This window comes from Haemaphysalis longicornis, unplaced genomic scaffold, assembly GCF_048455015.1.
Source record: "Haemaphysalis longicornis isolate Haplotype H1 unplaced genomic scaffold, Haemaphysalis longicornis Haplotype H1 scaffold_1, whole genome shotgun sequence".
Classification (NCBI taxonomy): domain Eukaryota; kingdom Metazoa; phylum Arthropoda; class Arachnida; order Ixodida; family Ixodidae; genus Haemaphysalis; species Haemaphysalis longicornis.
The window spans coordinates 439,802,605-439,820,691 of NW_027526203.1; the positions used below are offsets into that span (position 1 = coordinate 439,802,605).

General features: G+C 44.6%; 1 protein-coding gene across 2 annotated transcripts in view; it reads right to left on the reverse strand.

Annotated features, from left to right (window-relative positions):
- Positions 1-5,677: 5,677 nt before the first annotated feature.
- The window catches only part of LOC144155827 (uncharacterized), a 126,361-nt gene continuing 113,951 nt past the window's right edge, over positions 5,678-18,087 (reverse strand). The window contains exon 19 of one of the 2 annotated variants that reach the window (XM_077687499.1): positions 5,678-5,934. In XM_077687499.1, coding sequence (XP_077543625.1) covers positions 5,916-5,934 — 19 coding nt within the window. In that variant the 3' untranslated portion in view covers positions 5,678-5,915. The remainder of the gene's footprint in view (positions 5,935-18,087) is intronic. The other variant, XM_077687498.1, reaches the window with a different exon arrangement.

The following is an 18,087-nucleotide window of genomic DNA, read 5'->3' on the forward strand; positions in this document are numbered from 1 at the left end:
TAGACCACAAAATTCGACCTTCGTGTGAAGTTTGAGTGCGAACCAAGCAGCGGTTCGCTCAGGGAAAAAAAATTGAAGTGTTCCAATTACTAGTGCACACACTAGGCTTGTTATAGGTGTACAGCAGTCTGGTGCTTTGGGGTTCTCTCTCATGACATAGGCTGATGGTGTAAGCAACACTGTCATACATGACCCTGTTTGTAGAACCCCATGTTTCACAAAATGATTATTACCTACCGTAACAAAAACAAACCAGGTGCAAATATGGTCTGAAACACAGCAAAGGCAGACAGCGGTCCTGTGCAGTATGGTGGCGCCCTCTAGGAGGACTTATGGTAAAAAAGGCGTTCCGCAGTCTGCTGCAGATTAAACAGTGCACTAACATTCACTTGAAGACCTGTCCCTGTTACGTCATTGCGGACGTCGCGTTTTTAAGAACTGTAGGAAAAAAACTGTTCAACAAAAATTACCAGCAAGACATGGATACCAGAAGTTGTGAAGAGAAGCAGTTTTTTTTATTTTGCAATCACATACAAGTTTACGCCAATTCTGACTTCTAGGTTTGAACTACTCCTGCTAACCAAATAAAAAAATGCTAATTAAACAACTACTGAAACACAAAATGCAAAATCTGCTTCCCATATCGCATGGTTTACACATTCAGCTTCACAGTGCAAAATAAATGGTCTTCCTAGCTGCACTACATGCTGGGATGTACCTCTTGAGAATTCTGTATCACTGCAATACCACTCGAGGCGAAAAAGTGGGGAATTATGGGAAAATAATTTTGTTAAAAATCAGGCCTCTATGGCTTTCATAAGTACATGGCACCGTTACACATACAGAATTTTTGGAGGAAAAACTGAAAATAAAGAGAAAAGTGATACCTAAAAAAAATGCTTTTTTGGGCAATTTTTTAGTCCCAGAGACCCATGTGCCCCCTTAGGCGAACTTGTCAGAGTGCAACAAACGTCTCCACTCCAATGTCTGGCACTTACCCCTTCTGGCAGGAATGACCTTCACAACATCGGCCGTTCCACCCCTTCAGCAACCCGTGGACTTCAGTGCATCCCTCCTAACCTTTGCCAGTGGCTTAAACGTTGCCCCATCCCAAAACATACGCACACCATATTCAATAGGGGAAGACGAGAAGCTCGTCTTATAATGATCACAAAGCAAAGGAACAAATGTACTACACTACACCCTAGACATTACCCGCCACCTCTCCACTACAGCCACCTGCAAGCGCCTACCAGTTCACATGGCAAAGGCATGCCACCACCACGCACCAAAAACAGCCCCACCTGACCACCACCACCAATTCCCAGCAAGCATACGAATGGTATCAAGCAGTCCTGGCACCCCTTCAAGCTCTTTCCATTCTTCACGGTCTTCCCAAAGAGACCCAAGTAACAATTGTCTGGACCCCTGGCCACTCTGGCCTTGCCGGGAATCAAGTGGCCCATGCTGCAGCCCCTGCTCTCCATAATCAGGCATCCTTCTTTGCAAGACTAGACACCGCTGGATGGCTGAACTCTGCTGGCACTGATTTGGCACTCTACAGTTCTACAGCTACTTACAGCTCCTTACTTTCCCATTACACAAACAGCGGAAGAACATACCCTCCACCCCATCAAACCATTGCCCCATGTACTAAAACTTACATTTATTGCTGCCTTCAGACACTTTCTAAAATCACGCCATTCTTTTACACATCTCCCCATCCCTTTTCCCCATAACTGCCAAGCCTGTGACCTTCCCCTTACCATTTAACACCTAGTCTCCTGCCTACATCACCCAGCCCCACCCTTGAGCAGTGGGAGTCAGCTCTGACCAGCTCAGCACTGCAGTGACAACTAGCCCTGGTGCAACGCGCACTGGAATCAGCGCATGCTCACGGCCTTCCGGACATGGCAGGCAGACCACTTCCCCTTCCCCCCAAGCTCTAATAAAACGCTTAACCACCTACAAGACTAGAGCTACCATTTAGTTTTCCACCATTGGTAGGCAATTATACTTCAGATTTTAACAGTGCATGGTGCAACTTTGGCTTACTTGCTTTCAACTTGCATTTGTAGTGCTGATGGAAGTGTGAAAAAGTGCATAGGGGTTCTCCCATAATGGAACATTGGCTAATGGCCTCTGCACACTGAAAACGCCATGCTTTTGTGGTCAAAAGGTCCATTGTTTTAACTGGCCAAGGGAGCAAACATTTTAACGTGAAAGCATTAAATTGCGTCGCCTTTCGACATAGTAAGGTAATCGAGTTGAAAAAAACATTACACAAAAATCTGCGACCAGATGGGAATCAAACCCAGGGCCTCTGGCATGCCAGTTGAGCACATCCCCAAGAACACTAGAGCTCCATGGCACCAACTAAAGGTAGACCTGGTGAATGTGTCGTGAACTATGTCATTTGCCTCAAGGCTCAATATAGGCACAACATGCCCACTCAGGTTGGTTGGCCACTGGCAATGACAGCTTCAACCATTCCAGCAACGAACTTTCAGAACAGAACGGCAATTCCTGCAAGCAACTAGCACCATCTACTGGTTCATTTTTAACACTAGCGACATTAGGAGCGGAGCTGTTAACCTCGAGTTCCATCTGTGCCTGGTGTCGCTCAAAACTGCCACAGCAAAGGGAGAGGAGGAAAACGCGAGGCAAAATAGTGAAGAGAAAGTGGTGAGGAGGAAAGGAGCCCACGAACAGGTGTGGGGAGTGGGGAACCTCATGAAAAAAAAAAAAAGCTTCCCATTGTCGGAATCGAACCTGGGTCCCTTTGTATTATGAAACCGGTGTCTATCCAACTGTGCTACCACTCGTGGAATACAGGGGGTTCTTAGGGGTGACCTAGCTAGTTCTCCAGCGTAAGCCACCACGCTAGGTAGCTCCTGGGTGTAAACCACGTAGGACCCTGCATCTACATCAGCCCAGCAAGGTTCGTCGATAAGAGAACACAGTAGACAGTACCGAAGCACAGCCGTTTATTTGGGAACTCCCAAAGCATGCGAGCACAAAGCTCGACGGTGTTCACAAATCACGCTGTCTGGTTGTGATCGCGAACTGGAGGCAGGCACTTACGGCACACGACAACAGTCCCCACCTGAGATACATGTTCCACCATGGCTGCACTGTTTTGCCGATGTTACCCAGAGAAGCTTTCCAATCTTTATCGCATGCACCGTTCACGCAGCCAGTGCACGGAATGGTGGTGCGATCTCTTGGGGCACTGCGGAACCAGCAATGCGCCCAACTGGTTTTCGGAGCATTGCTTCTCTTCATGAAGCGCGCACCAGCTCAGGATCGCGGGTCTCGTGTTTCCACGATTCCCACACACTGCATTGGGGGCGCTCAATATTTCCTTTGGATTCCTAGCGTGGGCGTTGGCTTCGGACTATGGCAGTTTGGATTATGGACTTTAGGAGGGTGGACTGTGGTAAATTGTGCTAGACTAAGTGCGAGAGAAAGTGGAGACAAGGCAAGGAGCCGACGAGCAGGTGTGGAGAGGTGTGCTTCTAGGACTGGCTGCACCTAGTGATGACCTAAGCTCTGATGTGCATGTGTTGTCCTAGTTGAGAGTGATGGCGTGCGCTCGGCAGCATCCGTGTCCAATCTACCAATATGATGGGCTGACCTAAGAGAAGCAAAGTTAAAACTAGTCATCATCAGCAGCTCCACTGTTGCCTCAGTCTTTGCATCTCAAATGCAAAGGTAGCCAAATTTTTTTGACAAACTTAAAAAAGAACTCGACATTCGACCTCCGTCTTTAAGGAGGACTCTGGTTCCAACTGTAACATCTTGTGTTCAAAAGCACACAATGTCAAATTTTTTAGAATGCAGCTCTTGAGTCCCTGCCCCTGTGGTTTTGCGGCGTCCCTCACAGTCGGCTTTGTTGCAACCGAGAGAACGAGGAGGACACCGAAGATGGAGCAAGCAGGAAAGCAGAGGCAGTGAGTACGGTGATAATGTGAAGAAGGCGATATGACGAAGGCGCTGTGCGAGACGTGCTTTGCAGCGGCAACCCGTTATGAGATAATGCCACAGTAATGTGTGCAGGGGTGCGTTCGCAGATGATGTGATCACTTCCACCTGTCACTGCAGCTGAATGATCCACCGGAGCAGAGGCTCAGCACCACTGATGCCAGATTCCAAAGGTGTGTGTCCTGGTGAAACAGCAGCCATACACCATCACAGAGAAGACTGCAGTTCGCGCTGCGCTCGAATTTCGCATCAGGGGGTGTTGTAACAGTCTGCCAATTTTTTCGAAATTGTTTTCATGTAGGTTCTATGTTGCGACTTTTAATGAAAAGGTCAGTGGCCAGCAGGGCAGGGGCATGGGGAGGGAGTGAGGGATTCAGTCATTGTGGAGGTAGGCTTGAAGGATTACTTTAAAAAAACGCATAGACCACAACTAGATTGCCCATACCAGGCTTCTTTCCGTACTATAAATAATCTTGTAAATAACAGTTCGGTTATCTTGTAAATAACAGTTCGGTTTGTTTTATGCTGCTTTAGGTGCAGTGTGCATCCCATCACCATATGATTGATGCTTGTTGTGTAGGGTGCACCAGTTCTCACATACCCACTCAAGGCAGAACTTTAATTAACCTTGGTGATAGGCTCCTCTCTTCTGCACACCTAAACAGACCTAAAAGATACTAAACTGCCCTTACTTGCAAAAATATATGCGTAGAACTGATCTACAGGAATATTTTTTTAACAATTCTTGCTAGAGCTCGAACTAGGACTCTCTTTTTCCAATCCGTGTTTCTGCCATGCAGCATATGAAAGGAGGTTTAAACATCAGAAGCCGTGACACTATTGGCTAGGCCAAAGGGGCTGAACAGCAGGCTTGTTTTACAGCAGTTTTTTACAGCAGTTTTTTTACAGGCTTGTTTTACAGATTACAGCAATGTTCACTAGACTGCGCTAGGTGTAACAGGAAGTGCCCGTCCTGCACCTATTTGAAAACTAAATGTCTTGAGGTCAGAAGTTATTGGACAATTCACTGATTCTTATTGACAGCAACACAAAGAAAACAAACCTGAATTCTCACATATCCGCACTGGAATTGGCCAGTGATGATGACAGGATGACAGCTGCTGCCTGATGCTCCCAGACAAGTCATCAATTTTCAGTTGGACAGTGCTGCTTTCATATTCCCAACTCGTGTAAGGGGTGGTTAGGTGTACATAGGGTTTTTTTCCCACAGACCGTCAAATGTCCGATTAACTGCCACACTCCACAAACCAAAGTGCTGGGTGAGTAGCCCAATAATGTTTTATATTAGAAACCATTTTCAATGTGGAACCATTACCTGCTATGACAAAACTGTCACGCAAAAACCGTTTTTACCTGTACAACCTTTAGGTGCCAGATAGAAAAATGAGCACCGCGAAATGGTGGTGCCTTCTGACTTTTCCGTAGCATCAGGGATCCCGCGGAAAAAAAAAAAAAAAAAAGAGTGGAAATGAACAAGAGGTTTGCTTCTCAAGCACATTTTGATCAATAACAAGGTGACACAACCAGCTAACACAGGACAGAGTTTATTCTAAGAAGCAACTAGGCAGAGTTTATTCTAAGAAGCAACTATGCCCAGCTTCAATAAAAAAATATTTATATTTACAGCCCCCCCCCCCTAATAATTAGCAAACGCTAACAGTCAGGCAAAAAAAAAAGCAAGGAAAAACATGGCTGACTTCCTCCTACTAGGAGGAAAAAACTAACTGGGATCCCAAAAGGGTGCTGAGCAAAATAACCTTAACAAAAAATAAAAAATAAAATATGGCCGACTTCCTCCTTGTGACCAGAGCAGAGAAAAAACTGACTAGGATCCCAAAAAGAACAACAGCCAACTTTCTTGTGACCAGAGGAGGAAGAAAACTGAGCAGGATCCAAGGCACTGTCCTCGTCTATTTGTTCACTTCGCACCTGCGAGTAAGAGCACACAAATGTGCAACATGTTCATGACAAAAATGCCACCACAAATTGCTTGTACTCATGCACAAAGAGCACACAACATCGCCACTCCAAAGCACAATGCGAACCAGGCAACGACGAGAAAGCATGTGTGGGAAAAACAAAGGACATTACAGTGGATTCTGGGAATAAGCGCGAAAAAGACGACACGTAGAGAAGAACACACAGGACGGCACGCTCCTTCTCTACGAGTCGTCTTTCTCGTGCTTATTCCCAGAATGTATCACCAACTCGCCCAACTTTCATTACAGTGACAATTGTTCGGTGTAACACTTGTTCGGTTTCATTATATTCAAGCTCAACATCTAAACAAAACAAAAAAAAAAAAAGAAAAAGCAGGAACAGAGAATTACATCTACTCTACATGGTGCCAGGAGATTACAAGCAGATACAGTATGGTGTTGTGTTTAACTTGGTTGTTAGAAGTCTCACTGTGAATTTACCTTTCTATAAAAAGAAGCAACACGAGTCTCAGACTTCTTTATTGACAAAATTGAAACTTAACAGCATCGCTTAGCTTTCGGTGCGAGTTCAGATTACTTTTATGGTAGGTCAATTAGGTCAAGACAATACCAAAAGTATTAACATTTGGACGAGTTAGTACTGGTTAAGCATCTTGAACGGCAGCGTAGTAGACACAGACACAAGGGAAAGAATGAGACGACATCATCGTCCTGTCTTCTTTCCCTCACATCTGTGTCTACTACGCAGCCATTCAAGATGGTTAACAAATTTAGATAACTCCACACATGTTTAACCAGCTTTATGTATACCATACATACCTCAATAAATCAAATCAAACCTGGTGTTTTTTTCTTCCCCAACTGGCCTTTCAACCACACCCCACTATGCAACAAAACATCAAAGATGCCACAGAATGCACACAAGGCCCAGCCAAGTCCAGGATGCCATCTTTTTCCTCCAGGGAAGGCCCTTCCGAACTATTTCGTTACCACGGGAAATTAACCGATTTTTAGCAGTCTAAAAAAAAACAAATTTTTTCCGCTAAGTATATCGGTTAGGCACTAATTGCAGCAACGTAAAAGGCACACGATTTAACGTCCTTTCAACAACACCAGTTTTTTAAATGTTTTCATACATCATACTTGCGAAAACAATATCAAAGTTTCTGTCAAGTTGTCGTAGAAAATGATAAAAAAGGAGTTGTGTATAACAAACTACCAGTAGAGTAAAAAATTTCGAATGTACATTTTGTCGGGAAACATGTCAAAAACATGTCCTAGAAAAAAAATGTTGACTTGGGCGGCGAAACAGGTAGATAAAATGTTAGCAGACGTGGCACCCGCACCATGCGGTGAAGCCCTACTTTCATTTCAAAATCCGCAATTTTGGGTGGTTCCTTGGAAGAAATCTGGTGGTTTGCCATTTGCATTTATGGCCAGCACAGTATTCAGGACAAGCACGCAATGCAGAAAAATCTGCATGGAGTTGAAAACGAACCTCTGCAGTTGATGCTTGTTGACGTTCACTGTCAGTTACCTCTCAAAACAAACTTGCAGTTTATTATCATCTTTATCATCTGACTTGCTATTGTAGCTCTGCTTGCAGGAATGAAGTGTGATGTGCTAGAATCGTGCCCTGCAAGCTTTCGCTGAGCAGCAGCTGTGCGATGAAAGAGTTCAGCACTTCTGCACTGTAGCGCCAACTAACATTTTCGAAAAGAAAAATACCAAGCCTGTTGGAGACTCCGTCCAAATAGACAGTTCTACTAAGGAGCAACACTAGACCTCCGGAGATACCCTCATATGGAAACGAAACTAACCGGTGAACAGCTGGCGGTGTGCAAGGCCAGTTTGAAGCACTCTCCTTGTCGGAACTGATATCTGGCGACTTGGTGTTATCTTTTGACTTGCATTGGAAGTTCTTATCGCAGAAATCAGGTTAGGGTGGGATGAAATCGGGAGCGGCATGCTGTTTTCGAGGATCAGTAGCTGACGCTGAAGGCACCATGGCAGATAGGCTGGAAGCTGGGTAACTACATAGTAGCGCCAAATATGAATTTTGCGATGCAGAAACGAAACCAAAACTGTTGGAGACTGTTTGTGAATGGTCCTGTGGTAAGTAGAACAACAACACAGCTTCAAGCAATGCGTGCAAAAGAAAAGACTGTCAAGGCAGCCTCATCTTTGGGCTTCGGGTCAACAACGCAACAAAATGCGGTCGAACTTAGACCCAATCAACACCTTCCAGATAACAAAGCCTGCTCCACAGAACCACTTTTTATATCAAATGACGAAAATCTTTTGTCACACTCATTTTTGCAAGATATTTAGTAGAAAAATAACACTTCAAAGTGAGTGTACTTCTATAACATCTAAAAAATTTCATCTGTTCTTGATGCTGAAACGAAGGTGGCAGGCATCTATTACAGAGTCATCTCACCACTTTGTTTTCAAACATTACATCCTTTTGCGAAAACCCACATTTAAAAAATTAAACATGAAATGCCCCAGACACCCACCCCTGAAATCTTTAGGCCTGAAATATCAGATGTAAACCATTAGGAGCAAAATATTAGGCATGAATTTGTGGCCTCAGTGCATGTTCCAAGGCTCAAATTTTTGCATATCATGTGTGTGCGTGTGTGTGTGTAGACATTTGCGGCAGATATTTAAAATTAAAATTGATGCATCGTCAGTACTAATCGGAGCCACAAAAGGGGGGTCATGCCCCCTCATACGCTACTTCCTCAAAATGACAACCTTACGTGAATTGATCTTGACTTCGTTATTGTTAAATGCAAAAGGCTAACTTGCATTTATTGCTTTGCAAAATATCTCCACCCTTAGTTCCTCTTATCATTGTTGTTATACCAACTGTGAAGAGTTCAATCATTACCTTATCTATGTACAATTTCTATCCTTAGTTTTCTTTGCACATTACTCCTTTGTATGACTTGAGGGCACTCCCAAGGTTTTAAAAGCCTGGCCAAGTTCTGCCTCACAGGCATTTCCATATGTCCACTTTCCCTCCTAAAAAAATTGCACAAAATTTCATGACACTACCTGTCACTTTCCATTAGTGTTCAAGGGGAGTGCGATACCATAACTACTAAGAATAAGTTGTCTATCACTTAAGTTAAAATGTATACTCACTGTTGCATTGTTTTATATAACACAAAAAAGGTTTCACAAAGCTCTCGACTCAGCCTAATTTTTTTTACACCATTTACTGAAGCTCCCTTGGAAAATGGTGGATTTCAGTTTTCATGTTAGTGATCGTTGAGAGAAAAAAAAAAAATATCTGCTCACTTCATTGCAAATGTCATCAGAAGACTTGTAGTCTGCCGCCCCTGCCAAGTAAATTCTCTTCTCTTCCCACACACCTCTCATGCTCCTCCTCTCTGGTCTCAATCCTCCTATGATAAACCTGCTAGAGGCAAGTTAAATTTACCGCAAACCACTGCTCCACGCGTGTTCTACGCACCATCTACTGGAACCTTCGTCACTGTTGCCCTTTGACTTCTTGGAATGCCACCAGGAGGGCTAGCATTGCAGGCGATTTTTCTGGGCATATTTTTTTCGTTTATACAAGCAGATAGCCATGTGTTTTTATTAAAAAAAAAAAAAGACTGCAAATATGACTTATGTATTGATGTTTTGCCTCAAATATGCCTAATGTTTCCTTTCAGCTCAACAATGTTCACAAGTATGAACAATGCCACCAGATTTAGAAGTTTAGAAATGCTTCGCCTATATAAACGTCTCGTTAAACAACTTTTAACTTTGCCCGGGTGGCTGAATCACAGGACAGACAGACAGACAGACAAAAATTTCCGCGTTTAAGGGGGACTCACCTGATCACATTTCAATGGGAGTACCAATAAAAACGGTTTTGCGAATTCACAGAAATGCTCCAAACGGCCTAGTTTGCTTCTTTTAGACAAATATATTACTGCTTTACTGAGACAAAAAATAAATGTGACACAGTTTTATTTATACAGTTTTTCTGTTGCCTCACTTGCTTTTTGGTGCTTGCTAGCTGTATAGCAAGCAAGAGTTTTACTTTTACTTCAGTTCAGAAATGACATATTTCTAAAATAAACAAACAAGTCGTTAACACACGCATGTATTGAAAAAGCTTTTCGTATCGCTGCACAATGGTTCTTAAGTCCATCGGTCATGAAGTATTGAGTCGCATAGGAATGTTAACAGGTGAGCCCCCATTAAAGAGACACTGCAGTGAATTTGTGAAGCTCCTGCTTTAGCTTGCACTGCATAGACTGGCTCAAATAAACACACTTTTCATCATTTATCTGCGCGATAAGGCGGTATTTATTTTATAAAGCCTGAAAGAAGAAAACCTACCATGCCCGGTTTGTGACAGCCACACCAACACCAGTGATGTCAATACAAGGTGCTACGTGATTGGACAAGCCTAGAATTCAAACCAGTTTCGGTTTCGGTTCTGTGAAACAACATACTTGGCATCCGACGTTATCATTGGGTGGGCATTCTCAATATCTCAGTAATCAGCATATTGCGCTTGTGCCATGTTGACTGTAAAATGCACCTGATAAGCCTACCAGCACGGCTTGGAATCGTAACAATCACTAGACGAGGCGTACGCAGTGGATGAACGCCTTCCGCATCACTGCAGACGCTCAAATGCGATGCGCTATTCCCCCATCTTTGGAGCTTGCCTGGCTCGTGCTTGTATCGTAACATGTTCGCACCAGGCCAAGGGTCGGCTGATTTGGGACTGTGGCCGCAAGCAGTCGGTGTTTACGGCAACACCACTAGAACGAGAATTTGCCAGCGCGTCAGTGCCAGCCTGCATGCGTTCTGCAAACTCGTTACAGTGCAAAAACGAAAAGAAAAACATGCACTATTGGGGATTCGAACTAGCGACTTGCAAAACAATGTACCTAGGGCGCCAGACCTTTCAGCCATAAGCCAGCGCTGCCAGGGGTGAAAATGTACAGTATACTATAATGTATAGCCAGTTTACATTTTTATTTAGTTTTTGCATTTCAAGCAGCTTAGATGACTATTTCTTGTATAGTGCTCTAGCGTACCCCAAATTCTCCCGTATCTCATGTCTAGCAACTGCATTTCCTAGACGGAGAAGTGTTCGCAGATGTGTGGTCGTGCTGCTGATGACCACTGTGCTAGTTCACCCAGCGCCTAAAGTGCTTCCCAAACCCTGGTTTTACGCTGTACGATAAATGTTTTGGTTTTTTAATCCTTTGCCTATATTAACTTCGGCAACGCTTCTCCCATGTTCTATTGGCCTTCGATTTTAAGTGCACAGCACTTTATGGGCTCACCTTGTCGGCTTAGCTCGATAACGGTCAATGCGACTGCCGGAATCAGGTGGCGCAGCGAGATAACGGATCCAAGTAAAGCCTTCAGTACCGGGGTCAGGGAGTCACGCAAAGGCTTTGAAAACCATGTGGTTTAAATAGTCATAACTGTTCAAACCTTGTGAACTGCTGGCACCTGTCATACATCTCCCCGTTATTTAGCACAAAGAAAACTGCAGGTACATGTCAGGCAAAATCTGTGTACATAACCGGCAGCCCCCGCGTTCCCTTAATTAGGAACGATCGTTGGGTTGATTTTTACGATAGTAAGTGAGAAAAGCGGCCGTGCAAGAAATAAATGGCGTGTTCAAAATGACACAGAAGGGCTCCAGCCACGCAAGAAAAGAATGGTGCGTTCGAAATGCCGCAGAAAGGCTCCAAATCCAGCTGTGCAAGATAAGAATGGCGCATTCGATATGCCGCAGAAGGGCTCTAGCCGCGGAAGAAAAAAATTGCGTTTGAAATGACGCGAAACAGCTCCAGCATACGAAATTAAAGCAAGCGCAAGAAGAACAGAAATCCCGCTGGCGCAGTTTCAGGCAGGGGGCATGTGAGCACTGCGAAGGCGGAAAATTTGAAATGCAGCAGTGAGTAGATAACGGCGCTGCAGCCCATTATGGCGAATCACTGCTCTGCACTTCCGACAATTTTTCTACTAGCGTATTAGTCAGCGAAGCGCCGCATGTGCGCTTGTGTGGAGAGACTTGCACTTACAGCTTGATACAGTTTACAAACTAACAAACTAAAGGCACATTATTCCTGGCACAAACGTGCCGTGGCTAAGTTTCAACTGAGCAAACAAATTGCGACAACTCGCCGGCCGACTAGTGGCTGGGCTGACTGATTCTGTCTGAGGGTCAGCGAGCCGTGCAGTAGCGTAGTCAAGCAAGATATCTTATTTTGACGTCATACGAAACGTCAGAAAATCGGCAAGGAGGATGCACAGAGGAGGACAGCATTTGCAAATTGCTTTTTCTGCTGAATGAAGTCGCGTACACGCAGTGAGAGTGGTCGAAACATGGCCTAGAGACTCAAGACTACAATTTGCGCTAGTAAACCTGCAATGTTTACAAATCACCTCAGTGTTCCTCTATGTAGCCCAAGAAAGACTATAGTCTTTAAAACCACTATTTTCACGCACTCAATAAGGACTGAATAATCGCACGTAGACCAGCTAGCTGCTGGTTTTCAACCCATTTCAGCTACTTTCCTTATCTTCCATACTGGTGTGCGCAGATATGCCATAATGTCCCTGTGTAACAATTAACAGTTCCTCCAACACCCCAAATTTGATTGCCCTTGGGCCTTAGGGTAACTGAATAGATATATAAATACAGGCACGCACATAATTCTGCCTGTGTTGCAAGTGCTGCTTGCTTGGTGATACGTGGTTTTCACAGTACCTTTACCATCCATGTGGCGATCTTGCATTGTCTAAGCATTGTACCTGTTACCACAATTTTTTTTTTTATGAGCATGCGTTTTTACATAATCCCACGAACTCCTGCACGCTGGACAGCCCTCCCAGTTGCCATGGCTGCATATTAGTACACACCAGCAGCCACAGGTGCTCAGTGGGTGCACATTACCGGGCCACAGCAGGGCTGGCCGATGATGGCAACCGGGCTACGAAGCGGGGCTATGAATGCCACAGCCAGGAGCAAAGGTTGGTTACAACCGTGAACAATTAGCTGGGAGGGGCTGTAGGCAAGCTTTGCACCTACACAAAGGAAGCAAAGAAAGAAAGAAAAGAAAAGGAAGAAAGAAAAGAAAGAGGAGGAGAAGCAGAGGAAGACGAGGAGGAAGACAAGAAGGAGGAGGAGGAAGACGAGGAGGAGGAGGAGAAGATGAAGAAGAAGAAGAAGAAGAAGAAGAAGAAGAAGAAGAAGAAGAAGAGGAGGAGAGCAGTGTGAAGAAACACAACCAAAACTCAGGGGTAAAACAAAATTGACGCTCAGAAAAGGAGTGAAAATATGAGGTTAAGAACAAAACAAAAATTTAGGAAGTAAGGCAAAAATAGAGAGAACAAAAGCAAAGGCACAGTTTAGAAACTTTGGTGCAAAAATTTCGTTACAGAGAAGACTGATTTGTTTGATTGATTATGAGGTTTAACACGCAGATGCTACACAGGCGATGAGGCCCACCATGGTGGAGGGCTGCGGATTAATTTTGACCACCTGGGGATCTTTAATGTGTGCCGAAATCTCGAACACACAGGCATTTACGCTCCTCACCTCTACCAGAAAAGCAGCTGCCACGGCCGGGCATCGAACCCACACCCTCGGGCTCAGCAGCAAAACACCTTAGCCACTGAGCCACCACATCAGGTTTACAGAGAGGACAAACACTTGTGTAAGTAAGCAAAAGGTTAGGAGGGGGTTAGGAAATTTCAAATGTTATAGACAAATGGAGTTGTGAAGCAATAGCAAACACAGGATTTAGACAAAAACAAATATTGAGGTTTAGAATTGAACACCATGTCACAGGGCCACCCAAAAGACCACCAAGCCTGCGCAGTGCTACCACCTAGGAGCAAGTGTAGAAATAATTTTTTGGGGGGTGTTTTATGCACCAAAGCTACACCCGGGCCATGAGACACACCATAGTGGAGGGCTCCCAGTTAATTTTGACCACCTGGGGATATTTGAACATGCACTGAGATCTTGACACACGGCTGTATCTCTTTTTCGCCTTTATCTGAAAAGCAGCCGCCGTAGCCAGGACCCAAGCAACCACGGACGTCCGTGGGACGTCCGAAATACAGCCGGACATCCAAGGCCTAGTTTGGACGGCCACTGTACGTCCATTTTCGGACGTACAGTGGACATCCAGAAACGGATGTACAAGTTTGAATGACATCCGCCAACGGGCGTAAAAAGTTACTATGAAGCATCAAATAATGGCGTAAATTGGATATAAAAGCAAAAACGAAAAAGCTACTGTGCTTTTCAATTAAAAAGATTTTGTACATTAACACCCTGGCTTGTAGGTTGCAAGATTCATCTGCATATTTCTAATATTAAGCATAATTTTTTAATTGTTTTGAAGCACTTCACCAACTCCAACAACGATCTCTTTGGCGAAGGATATATAAGTATTGAGAACCGCTAACGAAACGTGAAGCAAGTTCACTGTGTTCATGTATGCCGTCTGCCCGGTAGTGCGCTAGCCTTGCGCGGTGTACTGTACTGTTCGTTGTAAGAACATTAGCTTGTCGTTATGTGATTCTGGAAATTTTTACTGAACATCCAAAATACAGCCAATTTCGGACGTCCGACTGGACGTACAGAAGTGTTAAAACCGGACGTCCAACGGACGTACATGGTACGTCCATCGGCCCTGAAACGGACGTCATACGGACGTCCGCTAGAGCCGGAATGGACGTACGGCGGACGGCCAACGGACGTCCGGTGGTTGCTTGGGGAAATGAACCCGCATCCTTGGACTCAGCAGCACAAGGCCTAGTTAATTAAGGGCAGAAACGGGCCAGCGTGGTGGTTAGCAAAGCTGATAGGTGAAGCAGTCACGTAGCACACTACACTAATACTCTGACTTTTGCCACTAACTGTTACATGCTGGCAGTTTAAAGGGACTTGTAGCCAGTTTAAGGCATGGGAGAGTGGTGCAACCACCCGGCCCCACACTTGTTGCAGGGCTCCATAGTTATGAGCGGCCCTCTGATACATATGGGTTACTCGACACCCCTTGCATGTATTTTGCTGTATTTATATTTGCAAAAGAGACGGCATATCTGCGGCGGCAAACTTCAACCACTGACAGAGAGATCGGAAGCTAACAAGACTGAACATTCTGCCATTCACACTTTCAATTGACTAGAGTTTCAAGTATAGTAAACCCTCATCATAACAAAGTCCTCTTCCGAATAAAGCAAAATTTCAAATACAGTGACTGCGTTTTAATGCTAGAACTCAAATACCCTTCCTTTAACTCTTTCGTTACCACGCCTATTCAAATCGATCACCGGTGATCGATGATTTACGTGGCCCATTTTGACAGGTTGTAGTCGTTTTTGGTACACCTAATGCGGCCAGTGGTTAGTATAGGCACTGCCCTTTTAGAATCAGTTTAAATTTTCCCGCTCCGGCGACACGGAGATTTTTGACGGCATTTTTTGCGAGCTGAGGTGCGTGTGTTTTTGAGGAAGGGGGCGTGGCTGCTGCACTTGACAAAAAAGGATGCAGATCGTGGTTAGGCTGCACTACCATAGTATTTTTTTGGTCAAAAGGCTCCCGGCAAGTCAAATACCAAATAATGTTGTCAGCTTTGTAATCCGACAGCGTTGAGAGGTGCTAATTACTTGAAAATGGCACCAGATACTCACTAATGATCTTTGGTTTCGACAAAGGGCAGGTTTATTCTCCCAAAGCTTATTTCTGATGGTCCCCCGCATGTCTAGCAAGTGTGTCTGGCATTCTCAACGAGTTTCCAGCAGTTTCGGTTTCGTTTTGGCATTGCGAAGTTCATATTTGCCGCTACTACGCAGTTACCCAACTAACAGCTCATTTGCCATGGTGCCTCCGTTGCCCGCTACTGCTCCTCAAAACAAGCATGCCGCTCGCGCTTTCACTTTATCCAAGCCTTGCTTCTGCGATAAGAGCTTCCGCTGAAAGTCAAACGATAACACCAAGTCGGGTATCAGTTCAGACAAGGAGAACGCTTCCAATTGGCATTGAACGCCGCCAGCTGTTCACCGGCCAGTTTCGGTTTCATACGAGGGTATTTCCGGAGGTCTAGTGTCGCTTCTTAGTAGTACTGTCTATTCTGACAAAGTTTCCAACAGCCTTGTATTTGCTTCTTTTCGAAATTGTTAGGTGGCGCTGCAATGTAGTAGGCTGGTAGTGCTGAACTCGCTTCATAGCCCGACGACGGCTTGGTGAAAGCTTGCTCGGCATGATTCTAGCGCATCGTACCTTATTCCTGCCAGCACGGCTGCCATAGTGAGTCAGAAAATGATTATAAACCGCAAATGAAAGTTCTGACTGATAAGTGATCATCAGAACGTCAACAAGCATTCACCAAAGAGTTTGGTTTTCAACTCCAAGCAGATTTTTTCACATCGCTTGCTTGCCTTCAATATTGCGCCGGTCATAATTACTGACAAGGTGCTTTTTACATCACGTGGAGGCTAATTGGGGCCTTTAATAACGTCAAACCACCAGATTTCTTCTAGAGAACCATCCAAAATAGCAAAATTTGAAATAATGGTTGGGCTTCACCACATAGCACAGGCACCACGCGGGCTAACATTTTCTTTTATATCTGACAAATTGTACTGCGCAACTCAATTTTTTTTCTAGGACGGGTTTTTGAAATGTTTACCTACAAAATGTATATTCCAATTTTTTTCTAATATTGGTGGTTCATTATACACAACTTAGTTTTTTTTTTATTTTCTTCGACGCGTGGACAAAAATTTCGTATTCGATCATTTTTTTCGCAATCATTATTTGGGAAAACATTATTAAAACTGGTGTCGTTGGAAAGCGCGTGGAATAATCTGAATAATCTGCAAAGAGTTCAGTCTTTGCGATGTGTGCTTAACCAATATGTATAGCACAGAAAAAATGTTTTGTTAGACCCCTCAAAATTGGTCAATTTCCCGCGGTAACGAAAGAGTTAATGAAAACCTGGTTAGGCAGTCCTCTTTATAAAGTGAAAATTTTATCTGTTGCTGAAAGGTACGTGCATTTTAATTACCATGTGTTTACTTCTGTACCTGTCGGTAGGCTCGCTCATAAACGCACGCGCTCACCACTCCCGAGTTTGTGTGTGGCGGTCACACTATTGAGCAACCGACCACTCACACTCGTGAGTGATCACTCGCCGCGAGAGTTTAAGTGGCACTCACAGCGAGTAGACACCCCCAGCATGTACTGGCACGTACTGGCAGGCCATAGCTTCGAGAAAGCGATTACATTGCGTGTTTAACTTGGTGTGCGTCTTTTCAGGTTAAATTTCAGTCTTGCGGTTTTAAACGGTTTCATCTAAGGATTCACAAATTGCTTGCTAAGGCATCATTGAGAGCAGTTCTCTGGCAGTCTTGCCCCTGTATAAAGCAACCTAGGCAAGCTTTACATGCACACTGTTCTTGCAAGCAACATTTTATTTCTTTTGTGGCAACAACGTGAACAATTAGAGTTGGATTATGCTTAAACTTAAATGCCTTTATTTACTCTTTACAGTGGTTATTACCTGTACCAGACAACAACGATGCTGGTTTTTCACACAATAAGGCACTGAAGCCTTTACCTTCGGAACTTAAAAACAAAAACAAAATCCTAGGCCATCTCCACTAACGTTAAACCTGCGGAGGGGCGAAGCATGCAGTGTATAAGTGCATTCAAAGATTGTAAGTCTCTCTCTTGCTACATGGCGCGCGCTGATTGGGCGCTGGAGAAGCGCCGGTGGGAGCAGCGATTGCGCACTTGCTGAGGCGGTGGCGCCCTCCCTTGCGTCGAACCGGATTTAAGCAATTAAATGAGTGAGAGACAGACTGGCCGTAAGCTGTCTTTGTGTTGCACGCTGCAGCATGCGTTATAGTGCGAGGCGTTGGAGAACGAGTGTCCCAGTGTGTTCTTCTAGTGCGCGTTTTTCTCCATGGAGGTGAAACGTTCTAGCGCGAGGAGAACTCATCAGCACTACCTAACTAGCAAAGACAGCTACTGCTGGGATGCAGACGAAACATTTAAATGCATCTAAATAAATGTGCAGCTTTCATGCATAGGCTCCGTGCGCTGGTATGGTGGCGACACCAGCGC